Source organism: Pteronotus mesoamericanus, unplaced genomic scaffold, assembly GCF_021234165.1.
Source record: "Pteronotus mesoamericanus isolate MK-2021 breed Mesoamerican mustached bat unplaced genomic scaffold, CSHL_Meso_final contig_221, whole genome shotgun sequence".
In the NCBI taxonomy this organism is placed as follows: domain Eukaryota; kingdom Metazoa; phylum Chordata; class Mammalia; order Chiroptera; family Mormoopidae; genus Pteronotus; species Pteronotus mesoamericanus.
The window spans coordinates 5,228,493-5,248,973 of NW_026555092.1; the positions used below are offsets into that span (position 1 = coordinate 5,228,493).

At 40.7% G+C, this 20,481-nt stretch overlaps 1 protein-coding gene and 1 non-coding gene across 4 annotated transcripts in view; both read left to right on the forward strand.

Annotated features, from left to right (window-relative positions):
- Positions 1–2,042: 2,042 nt before the first annotated feature.
- The window catches only part of CEP85 (centrosomal protein 85), a 33,030-nt gene continuing 14,591 nt past the window's right edge, over positions 2,043–20,481 (forward strand). For 2 of the 3 annotated variants that reach the window (XM_054571781.1, XM_054571780.1), the window contains exons 1-6: positions 2,043–2,154; positions 7,753–7,826; positions 12,339–12,491; positions 17,732–18,426; positions 19,208–19,341; positions 19,751–19,868. In XM_054571781.1, coding sequence (XP_054427756.1) covers positions 7,772–7,826; positions 12,339–12,491; positions 17,732–18,426; positions 19,208–19,341; positions 19,751–19,868 — 1,155 coding nt within the window. In that variant the 5' untranslated portion in view covers positions 2,043–2,154; positions 7,753–7,771. Of the gene's footprint in view, positions 2,155–7,752; positions 7,827–12,338; positions 12,492–17,178; positions 17,414–17,731; positions 18,427–19,207; positions 19,342–19,750; positions 19,869–20,481 lie in introns of those variants that run through there. The other variant, XM_054571782.1, reaches the window with a different exon arrangement.
- LOC129069536 (U1 spliceosomal RNA) lies at positions 14,485–14,644 on the forward strand. The gene has a single exon (XR_008529031.1). It is a non-coding gene; the product is annotated as a U1 spliceosomal RNA (small nuclear RNA).

Genomic DNA, 20,481 nt, shown 5'->3' on the forward strand with positions numbered 1-20,481 from the left:
GATACAGCGGTGCCTCAGTACGCAATATTAATTCGTTCTGGAACTTGTAATGAGTGTCAAAACCAACGAGTACTGAACAATGAAGCATTTTCTCTCGTGGGGCATCATTGTGACTCATAGAAATTCTAGCAAGTGCGATGACATCCGAGCAAGCAGAGTGCTGAAACATTTTTTTCTTGTCAAAATGCAACAAGTATAGGATTTGACGGGTTCTGAAGGCAGTAAGTACAAAGGTATGACTGTACTTATAAACTGCCAGATCACATTTAATGCTTGTGAAGGCAGTAGCTCTTATTACGACTAAAATGCAGTTAATTGTCTTATTTTCTTTGGTTAAGTTGGGGTGGGGCATATATGGCCAATATGAGTCCTTTTTTAGACATTGCAGGTGATAATTCCATTGATATATTTTATTAAAATAAGTCGCAAGTCTTTTTAAAACAATAAGTTGCCTGAAAAATTTTAGAATACATCATACCTCCCTGAATTGGTGTGGCTCAGTTTGTTGGTCATTGTCCCGCAAAACCAAAGGTCACCAGTTCGATCCCCATCAGGGTAAATGCCTGTGTTGAGGGTTTGGTCCCCAGTTGGAGTGCATATGAGAAACAACCGATCGATGTTTCTCTCACTCTCTTTCTCCCTCCATCACCCTCTCTCTAACAATAAATACATAAAATCTTAAAAGAGGATATATCATACCTAAAAATTGATTGTGAATATTCTGAAATTAACCCCAAAATCTTTGTTAAAATATAAATGAGAAGTCATTCACATTTTAAAATTTGTAGTATGTTTCTTTTAAAATAAAGATATATGTTGGAGAAAACTGTACAAATGTAGTTTGCTGTTTGTAAATTTATTTTTAAATTTTTTCAATTACAGTAGACATTCAATATTATTTTATTGCCATTTGTAAATTTAAATCTCAGCCTTTCACTGTTTCCTGTCAGGTTTCTCTTCCATTCTCTGCATCAGGTCTTCAAAATCTCCTGATTCTTCTAAGTCCCCTACATGTCCTTATTCCTTCCCTCCTCATAAGTGCTTTTCACAAAAGAAATAAAAGCCATAGAGTGGATGTATCTGCCACCTACCAGTCTATTTCCTACCTACCAGTCCACTAATGTATTAATTTAGACACCTATCCTTATCATTAATATTTTAACAATTTCTAATTTCAGAGAATACTCCCTAAATTCATCTATAATCATACCCAGATTCATTACCTATGAGATCTATTTTATGCCTTCTATATTCTTACAATATGAGGGCAGAGATAGAACCCTGGAGCACATCCCCAGAGTCCTTCTGGTGAATTTGATCCAGTAATTAAAGCTCTTTAGTCTGGTTCTTCAAAGTTAAAAAAAAAAACCAAAAAACAAATCACACAACTTTTGAATGTCTCTCTTCCCAAGTCAGGTTTTCAGAAACCTTGGCATTTCACTATCCTTTGGCTGATGGCTTTGTTCTTCTAAACAATTTCCAAGTATGATTCTTAAGTATATATTAATGTAAATAAATTTAGTTCCTTTTCCTGGGGGCCGAATTTGGGTAGGAAGGCAAGACTGACCCTTCAACCTGAGTCCTGGTCACAAAATGACCACTGATTCTAACCCAGCCCAAGCCCTAACCCCGACGCGGCAGTGACCTATCCCCCAACCACCGGTCACAACCTGACTGACCACCCAGCTTCAGGTTGGAGTACTGATAAGAGGTGGAAATTGGGAAGAGGGTGGGGCAGGTTTCAGAGTGGGATCCCCGGATGATTTGTCCTGGCCTCCAGTTCCTCCATTTGCACATGCCCAGCAGGCTACTTCAGATCTGGGTGAGCAACACTCCCTCCAGAGGCGAGACCCCTGCCAGGAACAGAAGAGAAGGCTGGCAGGGAAGGTGAAGTCATGCGCAGAGGGAGCCGACCGTTCTCTGAGTCGAGGGCAGCGTGCAAGGGCGGAACGCCGGCGCGGTCCCACTCCTGATTGGTCGCAGGCGGGCAGAAAGGGGTGGGGCCGGGGCGGCGCGCGCGGTGAGGCGCGCGGCCTGGCGGGCGTGTAACGGCCGTTAGGAAAGCTAAGGGACGGAGTCGCCGCCCGTGGCCGACGTGGTGGCCTCAGTTGGTGTCCCCGAGTGAGTCATTTCGCCGCGCAGTTTCAGGCCCACGTAAGTCCTCCTTCCCTCAGGGGCCCCCCCATCGGACTGACAAACCCTACCACACCTTGGGGAGCTCTGAAGGAGCTTCAGACACGCACGACCTACCTCTGTGGGCGGGGGAACGGGGGGTGGAAAGGCGCGGGAGAGCGAAAGCGCATGCGCAGAGCGACTTAGCCGTCCGCCTCGGTCTCTCACCGCTTCGGCTTCCTAAAATAATGCCTCACACACGCCCCCTCGTGTTTATCGTCTTGCTTTCTACTCCGTCGTCATTCACGCCGCAGCAGTTACTGTAGCAATGTAAAGGACAAGCCCCTTTGCCAGTTAGACGGCAGGAGGCGGGGTCCTTGCTCTCAGGCAGCGCGCAGTCCCGGGAGAAAGACGTTAAGCGGGTGATTTACTTGGTTAGCACTCATAGTGCAGGGTGGAGTACGAAGAGTACAGAATCGAAGGCGCGCGGTTGTGGTCTGGGAGGGCAGAGAGCCCTCTCTGAGGAGGTGAAGTTTGAGCTGAGATTTGAAGAATGAGCAGAGAGTTAAGGTTGGGGGACCGAGGGCACTTGTGAAGGCCGTAAGCTAGAGTTTTTGAGCCGGGGAGATTTTGCTCCCCACGGGATACTTGACAACGTCTGGAGATTTTTGATGATCACAACTTGGGGATTCTTCCTGCCATATAGTGGGTAGAAGTCAGGGACGTTGCTGCTAAACATCCTGCAGTGTATACAGCACAGCCCTCACAACATTTATCCTACCTAAAATGTCAGTATCTTAGTATTGAGGTTGGGGACCCCTGCTCTAGGCAAGGAGGAGCTGGTGCACTTAGTGTTAAAACTTACTTGTTCAATAGAGGATATTTAGTACTTGCTTCATCACAGTAAACTGGGAGGATGGAAGATCAGAGCCCTGTTTGTCTTTTACACCAGCGTTTTTCCACCACATGGCATAGAGCAAGGCAAATAGTAGGCGCCCAGTAAATTTTGGTCGATGAATGCTGTGTGCTAGGTAGGGAGGAGTGGTGATAGAAGAGTGAGTAAGATAGCCCTGCCTCATTACTTGCCCTTAGGCCTTGTCTGGTTTTTTTATAATCATCTGGTGGTGTAGTATGTTTCAGGACTTGTTCTTTATCAAGGAAACTTATTGGCAATGATTTGGCTTCTCTTTAGATCTGGTTTAATAAATGATCGAGGCCATGAAAATAGTTTGATGACTGATGTGGGATTTTTAATGCGTCTGTGTATCCATGCCTTCAAATGCTCTCCTGTCTTGCTGTGATTCTCTCCACAGCTGCCTCACGTGAATTTCCACACTGAGATGATAATTCTTGAGGAGCGGAAATGATTTTAACAGCATTTCTGTGGTGAAGCAAGCACTAAGTATCCTCTATTGAACAAATAAGTTTTAACACTAAATGCCTACTCCTTGCCTAGAGCAGGGTTCCTCAATCTCAATACTAAGATACTGAGCTACCCGGCTGGTCAAAATTTAATTTCTGGGTAGCATCTTAGGAAATAGAGCCTGGGTGGTGACCAAGAGCAAAGTGAAGAAACGATGTGAGCTGTCTCTGCTCCTAACTGCTCTGGGGCTTGCAGGTCTAGCTGTGTTTGAGGCAGAAACTTCAATTTGTAGTGCCTTAGAACTTCCTTTATGTCTCTCTTCGTTACACACATGCTGATTAGACTCCCACAGCATTAGAGCACAGCCCTCGCTCTATGACCTAGCTATATGACCTTCACCTCTCTAAATTTTTCTTTCTTCATCCAGAAAATGAGGATAATGTAACTGCCTCATAGGTTTGATTAAACTTAAGACATGATTAGCATAGTGCTTGATGGGTAAGTACTGAATACATGTTAAATTTATTGAATGGATGAATATTTCTGTAGCTTAAAGCGCTTTGAAGATAAAAGCCATCAATATTGGGTGCTTTTTTTTTTTCCTGCCTCCCTTCACTCCCACCTTTCTTGGCTGTATTGTTTCTTGTATCTTCATTTCTCTCTTTTATCTCAGGAAATCTCTTATCTTCAAATAGTCCTAAAAATTTTCCACCAGTAACCCATCTACTTCTGAACTTCGTAGGAAAATGTCAAGTATTATTTATTCTGTAATGGTTTACTCCTTCAGGGAGTTTGTAATTGAGATGCAATTCACATATCATTAAAATTTAATTTTGTGTGTATGTAGTTAAGTGGTTTTAGTATATTCACAGGATTGTGTAGCCATCACCACTATCTAATCTCAGAACATTTTGATCACCCTGGAAAGAAACCTCGTATCTATTAGCATGTACTCCCCATTCCCCCATGGCCTTCCTCTGAGTCCCTGGCAACCTTTAATCTACTCTCTATGGATTCTAGACATTTCTTATAAATGGAATCATATAATATGTGGCCTTTTGTGTTTGGCTTCTTTCATTTAGTATCATGTTTTCAATGTCCATCTATGTCATAGCATGTATCAGTACCTCATTGCTTTTTATCACCACACTTATTTATCCATTAATTAGTTGGTGGACATTTGAGTTCTTTCCACTTTTTGGCTGTTACAAATAATACTGCTATGATTATTCATGTATTCAATACATGATTTTGTGTGGGCCTATGTTTTTATTTCTCTTGGCTATATTATATACCTAGGTGTGGAACTACTAAGTCATAAGGTAACTCTTTGTTTAATTCAAAGTTCTTTTGTCATCCTGTTTTCAATTTATCTAAATTTGGAAAGGTGTTAGAATCCAGTGGGCCTATCATTTTGTTCTACTTTAAAGAAAGGGGTGAAGAAAAGGATTTTGATATTGACTCTTTGATATCACTAGTAGGTAGGTAGGTAATCTAATCCTTCTGTGTCTCCATTAACACACTGAATGATACTAGCCATAAATTGAAACTTTGATTACTGAACAAAACTGCTCTTACCCAGTATGTGAAGACCTTGGATTTCTGTTGTAAATGCAGTGAATTAGTGAGGGTTTGGGTTGTTGTTGCTAAGAGAAAACTATAGAGGTCAATAAAGTACATTAGAGAAATAGTACCATATAGTTTTTTTTCCCCTTCCAAAGTATTAACCTCTAAGAGTTCTTCTGTCAGCAGAGTTTGTCTTTTTTTAAAAATATTTATGAGTTTTTAAAAAAGATTTTATTTACTTATTTATAGAGAGGGGAAGGGAGGGAGAAAGAGAGGGAGAGAAACATCAATGTGTGGTTGCATCTCGTGCACCCCCTGCTGGGGACCTGGCTTGCAACCCGGCATGTTCCTGACACTGGGGATTGAACCGGCGACCCTTGGGTTCATAGGCTGGTGCTCAATCCACTGAGCCACACCAGCTAGGGCAGCAGAGTTTGCCTTAACCTTTCTGGAGGCTCTTATTAGTTCAGAGTTTCTAAATTTACATTTCATCCTTCGGGTACTGTACTGTTACTTTTTATTAATATAAGCTGCCAAGTATAATTTTAAAAAAACATTAATAAAGCACTTAATATGTGTCAGGCACTGTTGTAAGTTAGTTCTAAATGAATTAGCATGAATTAGGTCCTGTCTCTATCCTCTTTTTTTATATGAGGCACAAGAGATATTTTTTACTTTTTAAGATTTTATTTATTTTACTTTTAGAGAGAGGGGAAGGGAGGAAGAATGAGAGAGAGAAACAGCAATGTGCAAGAGATAAATCAGTCCGTTGCCTCTCGCACACCCTGCTGGGGACCTGGCCCACAACCCAGGCATGTCTGACTGGGAATCAAACCAACGACCTTTCAGTTCAAAGGCCAGCACTTAATCCACTGAGCCATACCAGCCAGAGCTATATTTTTTCAACATATTTTTAAATTTTTTTAATTTATTGATTTTAGAGTGGAAGGGAGAGAGAGAAACAGCACTTTGTTGTTCCCCTTATTTATGCATTCATTGGTTAACTATTGTATGTGACTTGACCAGGGATTGAACCTGCATCTTTGGCGTATAGGGATGATACTCTAACCAACTGGGCTACCTGGCCAGGGCCGGCAAGAAGATGTTAAGAAATTTGCCCCAGTTATACAGCAAATAAATTGCTAAGTCAGGCTTCGAACTCAAGCTGTCTGATCAAGAGTCCATACTATGAACCACTTCTCTGTACTGCCTCTCAAGTACTTTGCAAATGTAAGATGTTATTATTTGCTGTTATTGTTATTATTTTTTAAAAATCCTTACCCGAGGATATATTTATTGATTTTTAGAGAGAGAGGAAAGGAGAGAGAGAGAAACATCATCAATTAGTTGCTTCCTGTATGCGCCCCAACCAGGGGTTGATCCCACAACCTTTTGATGTGTGAACAATCCTCCAAACAATTTAGGCACTTGGCCAGGGCTATTTGTTGTTATTAGTTACAGTTAAAGTTTTTGCTTACATAGCCCTGGCTGGTGTGGCTCAGTGGCTTTAGTGCCCCCCTGCAAACCAAAAGGTCACCATTTCAAATCCTAGTCAGAGCACACACCTGGGTTGCTGTCCAGGTCCCCAGCTGAGGGCATGCGAGAGGCAACAGATTGATCACATTGATGTTTCTCTCCCTACTTTTCCCTCTCTCTTAACAAATAAATAAATAAAATCTTTAAAAAAAATAAAGATTTTACTTACACAGATAGTAATCAGCTTCTGCTGAATTCTCAGAACCTATGTTAGAGTAAATTTAAAGGTTTTAAAGAATGGAGAAATGAGAAGAAAACTTCATGTTCCCAGCTGAGGACTGGGATTCTACTAATGATCAAGAATTTTGTCCATCTTTTTTTATCATGTGACTAACTTTCATTACTAGATTAATCAAAGAATTTGTTTTATGTTAATCATAATTGAAGGCATAATACTTCATTGTTAGTTTGGTTATTCTTTCTCCAACTCATCCTCCCACCCTGTTCCCATGACTAAGAAGATCCATGGCAAAGTTTATTAATTAAAAGTAATATTAAGCCCTCGTCGGGAAGCTTAGTTGGTTAGAGCATTGCCCCTGTATGCCAAGGTTGTAGGTTTGATCCCCAGTCAGGGCCCATATAAGAAGCAACCAATGAATACATAAATTAGTGCAACAACAAATAGATGTTTCTGTCTCTCAAATCAATAAATAAAATATTTAAGAAGGAGTAATATTATTTTTAATTTTTGCAACAATTGGAGAGGTTCTGGGACCATATGGGATCAGTGTTGAGAATCTTTGTCTGGTTCTAGGTTTTCTCTCCTTGCTTTAGGAAGAAAAGTAAGATGGAGTATTGGGAGTCACTTTGCCTTAAAAAATAATCCTTAGGAGTAAAGCATGTGGAAGAATACTTGCATGCTCTATGTGATTTGTTTTTTAAAAGATTTTATTTATTTATTTATTTATTTAGAAAGAGAGGGAGAGAAATATCAATGTGTGGTTGCCTCTCATGTGCCCCCAGCCAGTGACCTGGCCTGCAACCCAGGCATGTGTCCTTGACAGGGAATTGAACCAGTGACCCTTTGGTTCACGGGCTAGCATTCAATCCACTGAGCCACAGCAGCCAGGGCAGAATGCTCTATGTGATTTTGATAGTTGCAGTTGAATGGAAATTAACTACAGGGCATTAAAAGATAGTGGAAAGATCTGACTGGTTACTCCTTCATTCTACAGTTGGCTCAAGTAACTGTTGATGGCCATGCAGGAAAAATATCCAAGTGAGAGGAACTCTCATGCTACTTCACCAGGTAAGCAGTCAAAGTTTTCTAGGTTCATTCTGACCTTTGCTCTGTTATTTCATAACAGAAATTTCTTTTAAAGAACATACTGAGCAAGCAAGCATTCTCTGAGATATTGGTATTAAAGGAATAAAAATAACATGGGGCCATATTGAATAGAAAAAGAGGTCTCTCAGTGGAACAGAATAGTAAGCCCAGGTCTCTGTGGGCATCTAATATTTGACAAAGGGGGCAGAAGCATAAAATGGAGCCATAATAGTCTCTTCAACAAATGGTGTTGGGAGAGCTGGACGGCTACATGCAAAAAATTGAAATTGGATCATCAGCTGACACCATACACAAAAATAAACTCAAGATGGATAAAAGACTTAAATATAAGTCACAACACCATCAAAGTCCTAGAGGAGAACATTGGCAGGAAACTCTCAGATATCCCACGCAGCAATTTTTTCACTGATATGTCTCCTAAAGCAAGGGACATAAAGGAAAGAATAAACAAATGGGACCTCATCAAAATAAGAAGCTTCTGCACAGCAAAAGAAAACAACAGCAAAATGAAAAGGGAGCCCACCACATGGGAAAATATATTCGCTAATGATACATCAGATAGAGGTTTGATCTCCAAGATATATAAAGAACTCACTCGACTCCACTCCAAGAAGACAAACGATCCAATCAAAAAATGGGCAAAGGACCTGGGCAGATGCTTTTCCAAGGAGGAGATACAGAGGGCCCAGAGGCATTTGAAAGGATGCTCAGCATCACTAGCCATCAGAGAAATGCAGATCAAAACCACCATGAGGTACCACCTCACACCAGTCAGAATGGCCATCATAAACAGATCCACAAACAGCAGGTGCTGGCAAGGCTGTGGAGAAAAGGGAACCCTAGTCCACTGTTGGTGGGAATGCAGACTGGTACAGCCACTGTGGAAGGCGGTGTGGAGTTTCCTCAAAAAGCTGAAAATGGAACTGCTTTTTGATCCAGTGATTCCCCTGCTGGGACTATACCCTAAGAACACCAAAACGCCAATACAAAAGAACCTATGCACCCCAATGTTCATAGCAGCACAATTTACAATAGCCAAGTGTTGGAAGCAACCTAAGTGTCCATCAGTAGATGACTGGATCAAAAAATTATGGTACATATACACAATGGAATACTACGCAGCAGAAAGGAAAAAAGAACTACTAAACTTCGCGACAGCATGTATGGAACTGGAGAGCATTATGCTAAGCGAAATAAGCCAGGGCGTGAAAGACAAATACCATATGATCTCACCTATAAGCGAAACCTAACCAACAATACAAAGATGCAAGGAAAATATGACCAGCAACACTGAAAGAAAAGAAATCAACAGAGACAAGAGGGAAGGAGGGAGGGGCGGGCAGGGAAAGGGAAGGGAAGGGGAAAGTCAAGGAACATATAGCAAGAACTCATGGACAAAACCAAAGGGGAAGAGCTGAGGGAGGGAATGAGGGAGGGGGCAAGGGAAAGTGGTGGAGGGGAGGCAGAGACAAATGTATTTAAAAATAAAGAAAGAAAGAAAGAAAGAAAAAAGAAAAAGAGGTCTCTCCAAGAAAACAACTATTTATTTCTGGTCCTACATTGCTTCCAACAAGACCACGTGATTGATTGAGAAGGGAGGACACATAAAGGATTGGGACAGAATGACTTTGGAACATAGTTCCATTTGAAATCAGAAAAACACAGCATAAATTAACTGTGTTCTGTGTTGCCTTTGTAGTCCTGTGGGTGGGTCAGTCATCTGCTAGCCCACAAAGATTGGAATTCTTGAAAGCCAGCAGTCTCAGTTGTGTTGTCACTAGAGATTCAGAAATTTATCTCTAGAATGGATTGACAAGATTTTGAAAGTTCAGTAGAGATACTAAAAGGATGTATTAAGTATATAAAACATATATAAATGTATACACACATTCACTACACATTAAATAAATAGAGTACATTTAAATAGGAAGTAGCATTTTAGAAGTAATGTTTTGAGCTCTGTGGTATTTATGAAGAAAAGGATACATTCTACTCAACTAAGGGTATGTTTTATTTAGAATCCCATAGTGCCTTAAAGCAGACAGTTGGTAGATATTTGTTCTGTTCTTCTAGACATGCTACCTTGCATATTGTAGGCACTTTGAAAAGTGTTTGCTGAATCAATTCAAGATTCATTCAGAAATATTTATTGAACATTTGTTATGTGCCATGCACTGTTTTAGGGCTGGATTGAACAATATCTTATGACAATTTTGTGTATAGTGCAAGTTTTTGGAATGTGGCAGTTCTTAACAAAGCGCAACTGCTTTTCTCATAGCTTTGTGTTCAGTAGTCTCTCGTTTGATTAATAATGATTTAATGTTTGATAGGGATACTGCTGATAGACCGTGTGATATAACACAAGAAAATTTCCGCTTTCAAACTTGAATTCTGAAATAAACATAAGCCTCTATAACTACACCAAAACATACTTTTATTTTAGCAACTATGTCTTTAGAATTGATGTATGGAGTGGGTGCATGGAAAAAGTGGTAGTGGTGAAGAATTGAAGATTAGTAGTCGTAACCGGGACTGGCTTCCAGTAGGAGGCCAGGCCAGTAGGAGGCCAGGAACATAGCAGTACAGGTCCTCAATCAATTTTTACTATTTCAAAAGGCTTGGCAAACTCTACGCTAGTTAGGCAGATAACACAATATTGACACACCAAGAGGTCAAATTGCTTTGCTACTGGCTAGAATTATACTAATTTAGTATAGTTAACATTGGTTAATCTTATGCTGGTTAGAAGTTCTGATTGTTGGCTATGTCTTTTATTAAAGATTATTACAGATTACTGCATGTATATAGGTTCTTTCAAATCAGGCAGTCCACTGTGGCCCAAAAAATAAAAGGAATCTTTGGGTAAAATTAGTTTTCCTTCAGTAGTAGGCAGAAGTAAGGGTAACAAAAAAGTAGCAAAAGTAGAAAGAATTAGGTAGCTTGAAAGAAGGCAATAAGATGATATCTGTTCAAATATCATTGGCTTTCCACTAGATCAGAGAGTCTATAGGACCATATTTTCTGATTTCAGCTTGAACTCTGACACTTTAAATGAATAAGTAGCTGCCATTACCTTTTTGCTTGTTTGTTTACATGGATAATCAGGTATAATTTAGGAAAATTATTGTAGTTTCAAAAAAATAATTTGAATTTAAGTCTTTGCTAGTACATTAGTAAATCATGTATTTATTGAACACTTCCTACTCACCAGCCCTTAAACAGCAAGATAATAAAGTCAAATAAATTTCATCAGTCTTCTATATCTTAACCACTCAGAAATTTTAGTGGCCGGCCGGCCTGCCTTCCTTTCTTCCTTCCTTTCTTCCTTCCTTTCTTCCTTTCCTTTCCTTCCTTCCTTTCTTCTTTCCTTTCTTCCTTCCTTCCTTCCTTCCATTTTTCCTTCTTTTCTTCCTTTCTTCTTTCTTTTTGCATTTGTTCAACAACTCTTCAGATTGACTTTGATCTGGATTCAACCCTACCCATGAGGGTGCCGTGGTTCAGTCAAGTGGTGGTTTTCAACAGGGGACTGTACTGCCTGTTAAAACAGGGAGCATTTGGAAACATACAGGGTATTTTCAGGTTTCCCAATGATGATACAATGGGGTAAGGGCTGCTCCTGGCATTTAGTGGATGGGGACCAGGAATACTAAACCATCCTGCAATGTATAGGCTATACATGGAAGAATTGTCTTCCCCAGAATGCCAAAAGCACCTGTTGAGAAGCCTTGTAAGAGGAAAGAGTGGGGGTATTAGGATTAGAAAAATCTGGATCCAAACCTCAGCTCTATCCTCTGTAAAATAGGGGTGTCAATATGATAATACTTCTCTGTAAGTAGGTAGATGAGATCACGTTTGTAAAGTGTTATGGCTTCTAGGTTTCCAAAAATGGTAGCTGCTATTAAATATTATTTTGTTTTCTGTCTCAGTACTCTTGGATTCTTGGTAGGTTTTATTTCTGCCTTTAAACATTCTCACTTCTCATGCTGTTTCCATTCAAAATTAAGAAAATCAGCTCTGGCTGGTGTCGCTCAGTGGATTGAGCGCTGACCTGCAGAACAAAGAGTTGCCAGTTCGGTTCCTGTTCAGGAAACATCCCTGGGTTGTGGGCCAAGTTCCTGGTCGGGGTGTGCAAGAGGCAGCTGATTGATGTTCCTCTCACCTGTTGATGTCTCACTCCCCCTCTCTCTGTCCCTCCTTTTCCCCTCTCTCTAAAAATAAATGAATAAATAAATCTAAAAAAAGGGTGGGCAGAAAGAGTAATGGAGGAAAATGGGGAACAACTGTAACCGAACAACTATTAAAAAATTAAAAAGATATAAAATTAACAAAATCAAAGTTGCTGAAAAAAGCACAGGAGAAAGGGAGGGGTAGGGTGCTGCTATTCCTCCATAGGTTTAAGTGATATTTTAAAAACAGCCTTGTAGGGTTATGTCAGATGGTTAACACTAAAGGTGGAAATGTCACTTGTTTCAGCTTCCAATGTGATTCAGAAGGGCAGTTCTCTGGGTTGTGAATGGCAGACCCCAGTTATCTCGGAGGCCTTTCGGAGCCGCTTCAGTCGCTGTTCAAGTGTTACTGACAGTGGGGACACAGCCATTGGCACATCGTGCTCAGACATGGCAGAAGGTAAGTTTGTATTAATGATTTGATTACCAATATATGTTGTTATTTTCAGATTCTGTTTCAGGTGTGTTGTCATTTCCAGAATATTCATAAGTCAGAACACTTAGAAAAGAGTCTGCTTGAATCTTCTTACCCATTGCATCTCACAGCTTGTTTCTTCCTCTCAATTTCTGCTGTTTGTCCTGTCTCAAACAACTTTTTAATCTTTCCCTCTACTGCCAGATTAATCTTTCTGAAAGCTTGATTTCATACTTTTCCTTTTCTGCAGTCCTCAATTGTTTCCATTATTTGCAGGATAAAATTCAGAGGCCTCAGTTCTTCTGTGATCTGCCCCTGTTCCCCCTATTTAAGCGTTATTTCTTACTGTCACCAGGTTTCTTGTCTTACTATGCTATGAAAGTGTGGAATTTTTTTTTTTTTAATACCTGGGCTTCTTAATCTGGGCCCATTTGTGGTATTCCCACCTCCTCTTGTCCCTCTTATGCTGTTCTTATTTTTCAAGGCTAGTAAAGTGCCTGACAAGACTTTTCCCATCCCTCCACCCATTACTGATCTTCCTCTTTACAACCTTACATCTTTCTTGTTTCTGCCACTTGTTTTAGCACTTAAATTAATAACTGCCAGCAGTACCTTTTGTTTTTTGTTTAGATGGTATTTTGTTTTTCATTTAGAGGTGAGTTCCTCAAGGGCAGAGGACCTAATGATAATAAGTAATGACTATTTATTAAATAACTTTGTAGGGGCTACTGTACTAAATTTAAAAAATATTTTTTCATTAATGCCTTTAAGAACCCTATGAAATATTTTTATTTTCATTTAACAGATGAGATCACTGAATTTCAAAGGATTTGTTTTTTTTTAAGATTTTATTTATTTTCAGAGAGAGGAGAAGGGAGGGAGAAAAACATTGATGTGAGAGAGAAACATTAATAGGTTGCCTCTCGCCCACCCACACTGGGTACCTGGCCTGTATCCTCGGCATGTGCCCTCACTGGAAATCAAATCGGTGACTTTTTGGTTCACAGGCCAGCATTCAATCCACTGAGCCACACCAACCAGGGCTCAAAATGTTTTATAAAAATTATTTTTTAAGATTTTATTTATTTTTAGAGAGAGGGGAGGGAGGGCGAGAAACATTGATTGGTTGCCTCTCATATTACACCCTGACTGGGGACTGGGCACTGGGGACTAAACCCACAATCTAGGCATGTGCCTTGACCACAAATCGAACTGGTGACCTTTCACTTTGGGGAATGATGCCCAACCAACTGAGCCACACCAGTCAGGGCTCAAAAAGTGTTTTAAATTAATTGATTAAAATCAAAAAACCAGTTTACTTTGATACTTTAACAGATGTGAAACTGGCTAGATCGCTGTCATCAAAAAAATAAGTGTTGGTGAGAATATAGAGAAATTTGGACCTTTATACATTGTTGGTGGGAGTGTAAAATATTACAGCAGCTTTAGAAAGCAATTTGGCAGTTTCTCAAAAGGTTAAACATGGAGTTAGTTACTTTGTGATTCAACAGTTATACTCCTAGGTATATACACACAAATGCTCATGGTAGCATTATTTATAGTAGCCAAAAAATGGCAACAACCCAAATAGCTATTAAATGATAAATGGGCCCTGGCTGGTATGGCTCAGTGGATTGAGCACTGGCCTGCAAACCGAAGGGTCACTGGTTTGATTCACAGGTAGTGCACATGCCTCGGTTGCAGGTCAGGTCCCGGTTGGGGGCGTGCGAGAGGCAACCAATTAATGTCTCTCACACATTGATGTTTCTCTCCCTCTCTTTCTCTATTCCTTCCCTTCTCTCTTTAAATAAATAAAGTCTTTAAAAAAAATAAATGATAGATAAATGGTAGTAAAATGTAAATAGCGTATTCATAGGATAGAATGTTATTTGGCAATAAAAAGAAATGAAGTACTGATACATGCTACAAAATGGATGAACTTTGAAAACATTTACACTGTTAAAAAAGCCAGACACTCATATTTACCTGGCAGGGGAGACACCATGATCAGGAATGTGGTTTTTTTCAGACTGAGGCTTACCCATTGCACTCCAGATGTGTTGACGCCTGTGATTAACCCAAATGTGGGAAACTCAACTGCATGATGTTTTTAAAAAGATTTTATTTATTTATTTTTAGAGAGAGGGGAAGGGAAGGACTGGGAGAGGGAGAGAAACATTGATGTGTGAGAGAAACATCAATTCGGTTTCTTCTCACATGCCCCACCATGCCTCTGGCCTGAAATCCAGACATGTGCCCTAACTGGGAATCGAACTGGTGGCCTCTCAGTTTGTGGGATGATGCTTACAGTGAGCTACACCAGTCAGAGCTGTTGCACATTCTTTTTATTTAAAGATCTTATTTATTTATTTTTAGAGAGACGGGAAGGAGGAGGAGAGAAACATCGATGTGTGAGAGACACATCAGTAGTTGCCTTTTGATTTGCAGGGGGGCACTCAATCCACTGAGCTGTAATACGTTCTTTTTAAATTGCAGTAGCCTTGATGTAGTGGTCAAAGCCATTGGTCTAGAAGTTTTTTTAAAGCATCCAAGATTTTTTTTTCTGCCATGTTTGTTATATACTGTGGTCCTTAATTTTAATTTTTGCTCATTTCATTCATGAATATAGCTTGATTTATTTGGAGCACAGTTGACAAGAACCATTATAACTGGTATAAAATATAATTCATTGTTTCATCTGTAAATTGAACAGGATTGCTTTTGATTCCATTCCACTAAGGTGTTTTACCTTGAAGATTCACAAGGGACCGTGTAGAGGTAGATACTAGAGAGCTCAGCAAGCTTTCAGCTCTTTGCTAAAGATTGAAATAGTCACTGGCTTAATTCAGACTTCATACTTTATAAGCTAGTAAGGGATGTAGGCAGAGGGATCAAGGTTTAATAATAGCTGAATCTATCCCTTACCAGAAAAGGAAGGTTGCTAAAAAGATGAGTTTTGGGTTTGGGGGAGTTAGGGGATGGAGGATGGGGTGGAGGATGTTAGTTGTTTGTTGGTTGAAGAGAAGAGAGATTTAGAAATATATCTTTAAAGTGGTAAAAACCCAATGATTTCGGGGACTGCAGACTTGTCTACATAAAAATGACATATCCCTAAATTTTGAAAGCCTTTGAAAATTGTGCAAGATAGTGACCCCTTGGAAAATAAGTGTTGCTATTTTGTTTCAGAATGTTCTCAACCACCAATAAGACATAAGGTATAACTTGACTTTTACATCAGTTTGTCAGAATCAGACAGTTTCCTTAATATAATTAAACCCAATAGACAAGTGACAAATGCTGACAAAGATTTCACTTTCTTCCGCCATCCATAGTGGGACCACACTCACTTGAAAATTAGAAAAATGGTATTCTCTTGGGTCAGTTTTTTGGCATTACTACTTTGGGTGTTACGGGATCAAAACTGAATTTGGTGAGTCTTAAGAGAGAGTGGTACTGTGGATAGAGAATGGAAGGAGGTGTTACTAACTTCAACATAGTAGCAAACCCTTGTATGCCTAATCTCACTGTCTTCTGTTCCAAAATTATATTTTGGGAGCAGGCACCGTTGGTGAGAGTGGATACTATGGTGCCATTATGGAGGATTTTCAATTGAGAATTTACTGGTATTGGAAGTCTTCATCATCACCAGTCTACTTGTTGACTAATTCTATATTTAAATTGTGGGACATCAGAAACATCCTTTGACTCTGAAATTTCTTTCTTGGCCCTGAGAGGCTGACACATGTTATCAGAAATTACTGTTTTTTCGTTTTGTTTGCTTGTTTTTAGTATGGCCTTTTATCCCCAAGATACCTTTAGTGTAGGAAATTACATACTCTGCATACATTATAAGGGATAAAAATACAGACCCATATGAGAAGATGGTAGCTCATCCATACTGATTTAATTCTAGGAAAGGTTATAGCATCTCTCTTCATTAGCTGAGTGTGTTCTGTGTTGGTTGATGGACAGAAAAACGTGAAACAGATTGATAGTCCACTCTTTTCATGGTAGATGCGCTTGGTTTGGAAAAGAATACTGGAAATACTTGAAAAGGGAAGACACTTACATTCTTTGTCCCCTTACTCAGTTTTCTGCATGTTGAAGGTAGCAGGTATGTTTTCTTGTTTGTTTGCAGCCCACTACCCTGACATGTTAGTTCTGTGACCTTGTAGTCTTCTTCAGAGTAGCATTTCTTATTTATTTATTTATTTTTAGAGAGAGAAGGGAGGGAGAGAAATATCGATCGGCTGCCTCTCGCATGCTCCCAACTGGGGACTTGGCCTGCAATGCAGGCATGTGCCCTCACTGGGAATCAAATGAGCAACCTTTCGGTTCACAGGCCAGCGTTCAGTCCACTGATCTGCACTGGCTAGGGCTTCTTCAGAGTAGCACTTTAAAGTTGGATATATGTAGAAATGAGAACCTTCTGCAGCAGGGCTAATGAGAGTTGTCTCCAAGACAACTAAAAGGAGCTAAAGGAAACATAAGTCTAGAATGAAGGAAAAGGGGGGAAAAATCACAGCAGGGAAACAAAAAAAGAGGTAAGTGAAAGGCAAAATATAAAATAGAGGATTTCAGTGTGTACCCACTTGAGAGTGCTCTCTGTGCTAGAGTGAAACCTGAGCGTTACTAAGAATAACTTCACATTTCCAGGCAGTCAATTCTGGAGTGTGGGAGAGAGAACAGTATCCTGATTCAGATGCTATTCTCCCTGCCCTGGATACAGAGCAGCACTATCCAGTTCACCTTATTCTTCAGATAGAGTCATTGCTCACCTTCACTGGGGAGTTTTGGAGGTCACAGAGGATTCTTGAAGCCCTTGGAAAGGATAATTTTATTAGATTGGATTATAACTTAAAGGTACCCAGCTTCCAGAAGAGTAGGACCTAATCCATTTCCCTTAAGTAAGTGATTTTTTTTTAAGTTCAGTTTTCTGTTTTGTTTGTTGACTGGAAAGATTTTTTTATTCAAATGCAAGGGACAGAGTGTAAGTTAAAAGGGAAGCCAGTGTTGCCTTTTGTTGGTTTATCTTGTGAATGACATTTGAAACCTTAGAACACATATCTCCCAGTTAGGCTGTTGTGTCTTTCTGCCTGATATTTATGATGATAGTGCCCTCTCTTCCTGGTCTCAGGATAGGCAGAGGACATCTGACATAGCAGCTAAACTCAAGAAAGCTTGCTGCTTCAATTTTGACTTATGGAAGACTGTTTTCTCCACAGATTTTTGCAGCTCAAATAGCAGCCCTTCTTTCCAGCCCATCAAAAGCCATGTAACCATTCCAACAGCCCATGTGATGCCTTCTACTTTGGGGACCTCTCCTGCCAAGCCAAATTCTACACCTGCCGGGCCCTCTTCCTCTAAAATCCCTTTGTCAGGGTTGTCTGAAAGTGTGGGGATGACAAGAAATGGAGACCTTGGTGCAATGAAACGTTCTTCAGGCCTATCTAGAGACTTCATGTATCTTTGTGGTGCTGCTGGAGAAAATGGAATTGAGCAGTCTTGGTTTCCAGCAGTGGGCCATGAAAGAGAAGAAGAAATGAAGAAGTTTGATATTCCCAATATGGAGTCTACCTTCAATCAGTCGGCAATGATGGAGACACTTTATTCAGATCCTCGCTACAGAGCCCACTTCCACAACTTAAGAACTGACCCAAACAAGGAGTTATACAAAGTGTTGCCCGACACCAAGAAGGCACCAGGCAGTGGAATAGTATGTGAGCGGAATGGATTACACCCTAGCAGCAGTGGGTTGCTCCCTTTGGGACTCCAGCCTGCTCCTGGGCTCTCCAAGCCACTACCCTCTCAGGTGTGGCAGCCAAATTCTGACCCTTGGCATCCCCGTGAGCGATCTTGTGAGCTCAGCACTTGTCGGCAGCATCTGGAATTGATTCGTTTACAAATGGAGCAAATGCAGGTAGAAGCCCTTCTTTCTTTGGATTTTGCAGGTTCTGTGCAGATCTTTGAACTGCGTAGGTTTTGTCCTGTAAGTTTTGACTCTAAAGAAAACATTTGTAAGAAAGAGGGAAGATGTTTGTAGATAGGAAATGAAGGCTTATGAATCGCATCGAATCTGTTGGTGGTCTAATTAAACACCAAATGGGTTCTCTAAAGTAGAGAGTTATAAAGGAAAACCCAAAAAAGTCACCAGACTAGGTACTTTTACATACAAAATCTTATTTAATCCTTATAGCACCCTGATGAGGTATATGTAGAAATTTACCAGGTTCTTAGAAAAAGTAGCCTTTCCAGAGTCACAAAACTGGTTAAGTGACAGAGCTAGGGTTTAAAAACTGTCTTTGAACTGCTATGCTTTTCCCACTATATACCACTTCTGTGTTAAAAAAAAAAGTCCTACTGCTGCTTAAGAGTGGGAAGGAAAGGAGCTGGACATATTCTTTTTTCTTGGTTGTTAAGAGGACATCTCAGCTCTTGGTTTGCCTTTGTTGCCAGATAAGGAAAGATAACTGACCTTTTCTTAGAAACTAGAGCCTTTCTGAGCAGTGTCCAGTTGGCAGAAGTCTCCCTGGCAGGTTCTTTCCAGTCATGCATCAGAGCTAAAATTATTTCATAAACACCGGGTCTTCTTAGACTGAGCCAAAGTGAGCCTTGACTACCGACCCAGCCAGGTACTGCGCAGGTGTTTTCAGGTGCCTTTGGGTCAAGATCAAGCCCCTTCAGACCTGCTTGTCTTTCAGCTTCAGAATGGAACCACCTGCCACCATCCCGCTGCTTTTGCTTCTTCACTGCCCACATTAGAACCAGCACAGTGGATCAGCATCTTGAACAGTAATGAACACCTTCTAAAGGAAAAGGAGCTCCTCATTGACAAGTAAGAGAGCAAAGGGTACCACAGGGCCAGCTCCCGTTCTCCCAGCCCCTAATGAAGTCTCCTCAAGGGTAGTACATCCTCCTCTGTTTAGGCCTGCTCCTTGCTTCATGGTAGAGCTAGGTTGATGAGCAGCCTAGTCATGTATCTGACTAATATGTTAGACCAGTTGTGTATCTCCATGGGCCCTGGGTAGTGTCTAAAGGGGGCAGATAGTTCTTTGCAGTTGATCTTTCCTCATTCCCCCTCAGTCAGCTATCTCATTTGTTCCTCCTCCAGCAAAAAAGTACAGCCCAGAATCCAAAGTTCTTGCTTATATAGTATAGACTCTACCAATCTGAGGAAAGTGGAGGCTCGTATTTGCAAGTGGGTTAGTGTCAGACCCCGGACCTCATTCTACTGGCTTTTGCAGGCAGAGGAAACACATCTCTCAGCTGGAGCAGAAAGTCCGAGAGAGTGAACTACAAGTCCACAGTGCCCTTTTGGGTCGCCCTGCCCCCTTTGGGGATGTCTGCTTGCTGAGGCTACAGGTAAGCATTGTCAGCTGTGTTGGCATTGTGCTTCTCATAATTCAGTGTCTTTGCTATGCTTGGCACTGTTAAGTATCCAGGAGATAGAAACCAAATGATGTAAGGTGTTTTGGCCGTCAAAGAGTAAGCATCCTAATTGTAAAGCATCCCTGTCCTGCTTTGTAGGGGCAGAAAAAGCTTGAGAGTAGAATCAGGTGGCAGTCCAGATGCTTCAGTGTAAGGAAGTACTTGGGAGAAAAAGAAGACAGAAGAGGGTACATTGTAAGGTCCTAGAGTTGAGTGATGATCTGAGAAGTCTTAATCTACCAGCCCTGGCCAAATGGAAGGAGAGGTAGATGTAATGGGATATTTAGAGGCATTTTCATCTTCCATGTCTATAAGCAACTGAGGGAAATCATTTTCTCACTGAGGTCAGTGGCTCTAGAAGAAGCCTGCTTTGTTGACCAGGCTTCTCTGCAATTTGGGCTTTTGACTGATGGATATAGACAGATTATAGTACTGGCTTTGCCAGCTAGTGGGCCTGTTAAGACTGTGCCATCTTATAGAATCAGATTGTTACAGTGAGAAGGGCCCTTAGGTAAAATGTAGTTCAGTTCTTTAAAAAAAAAAACTG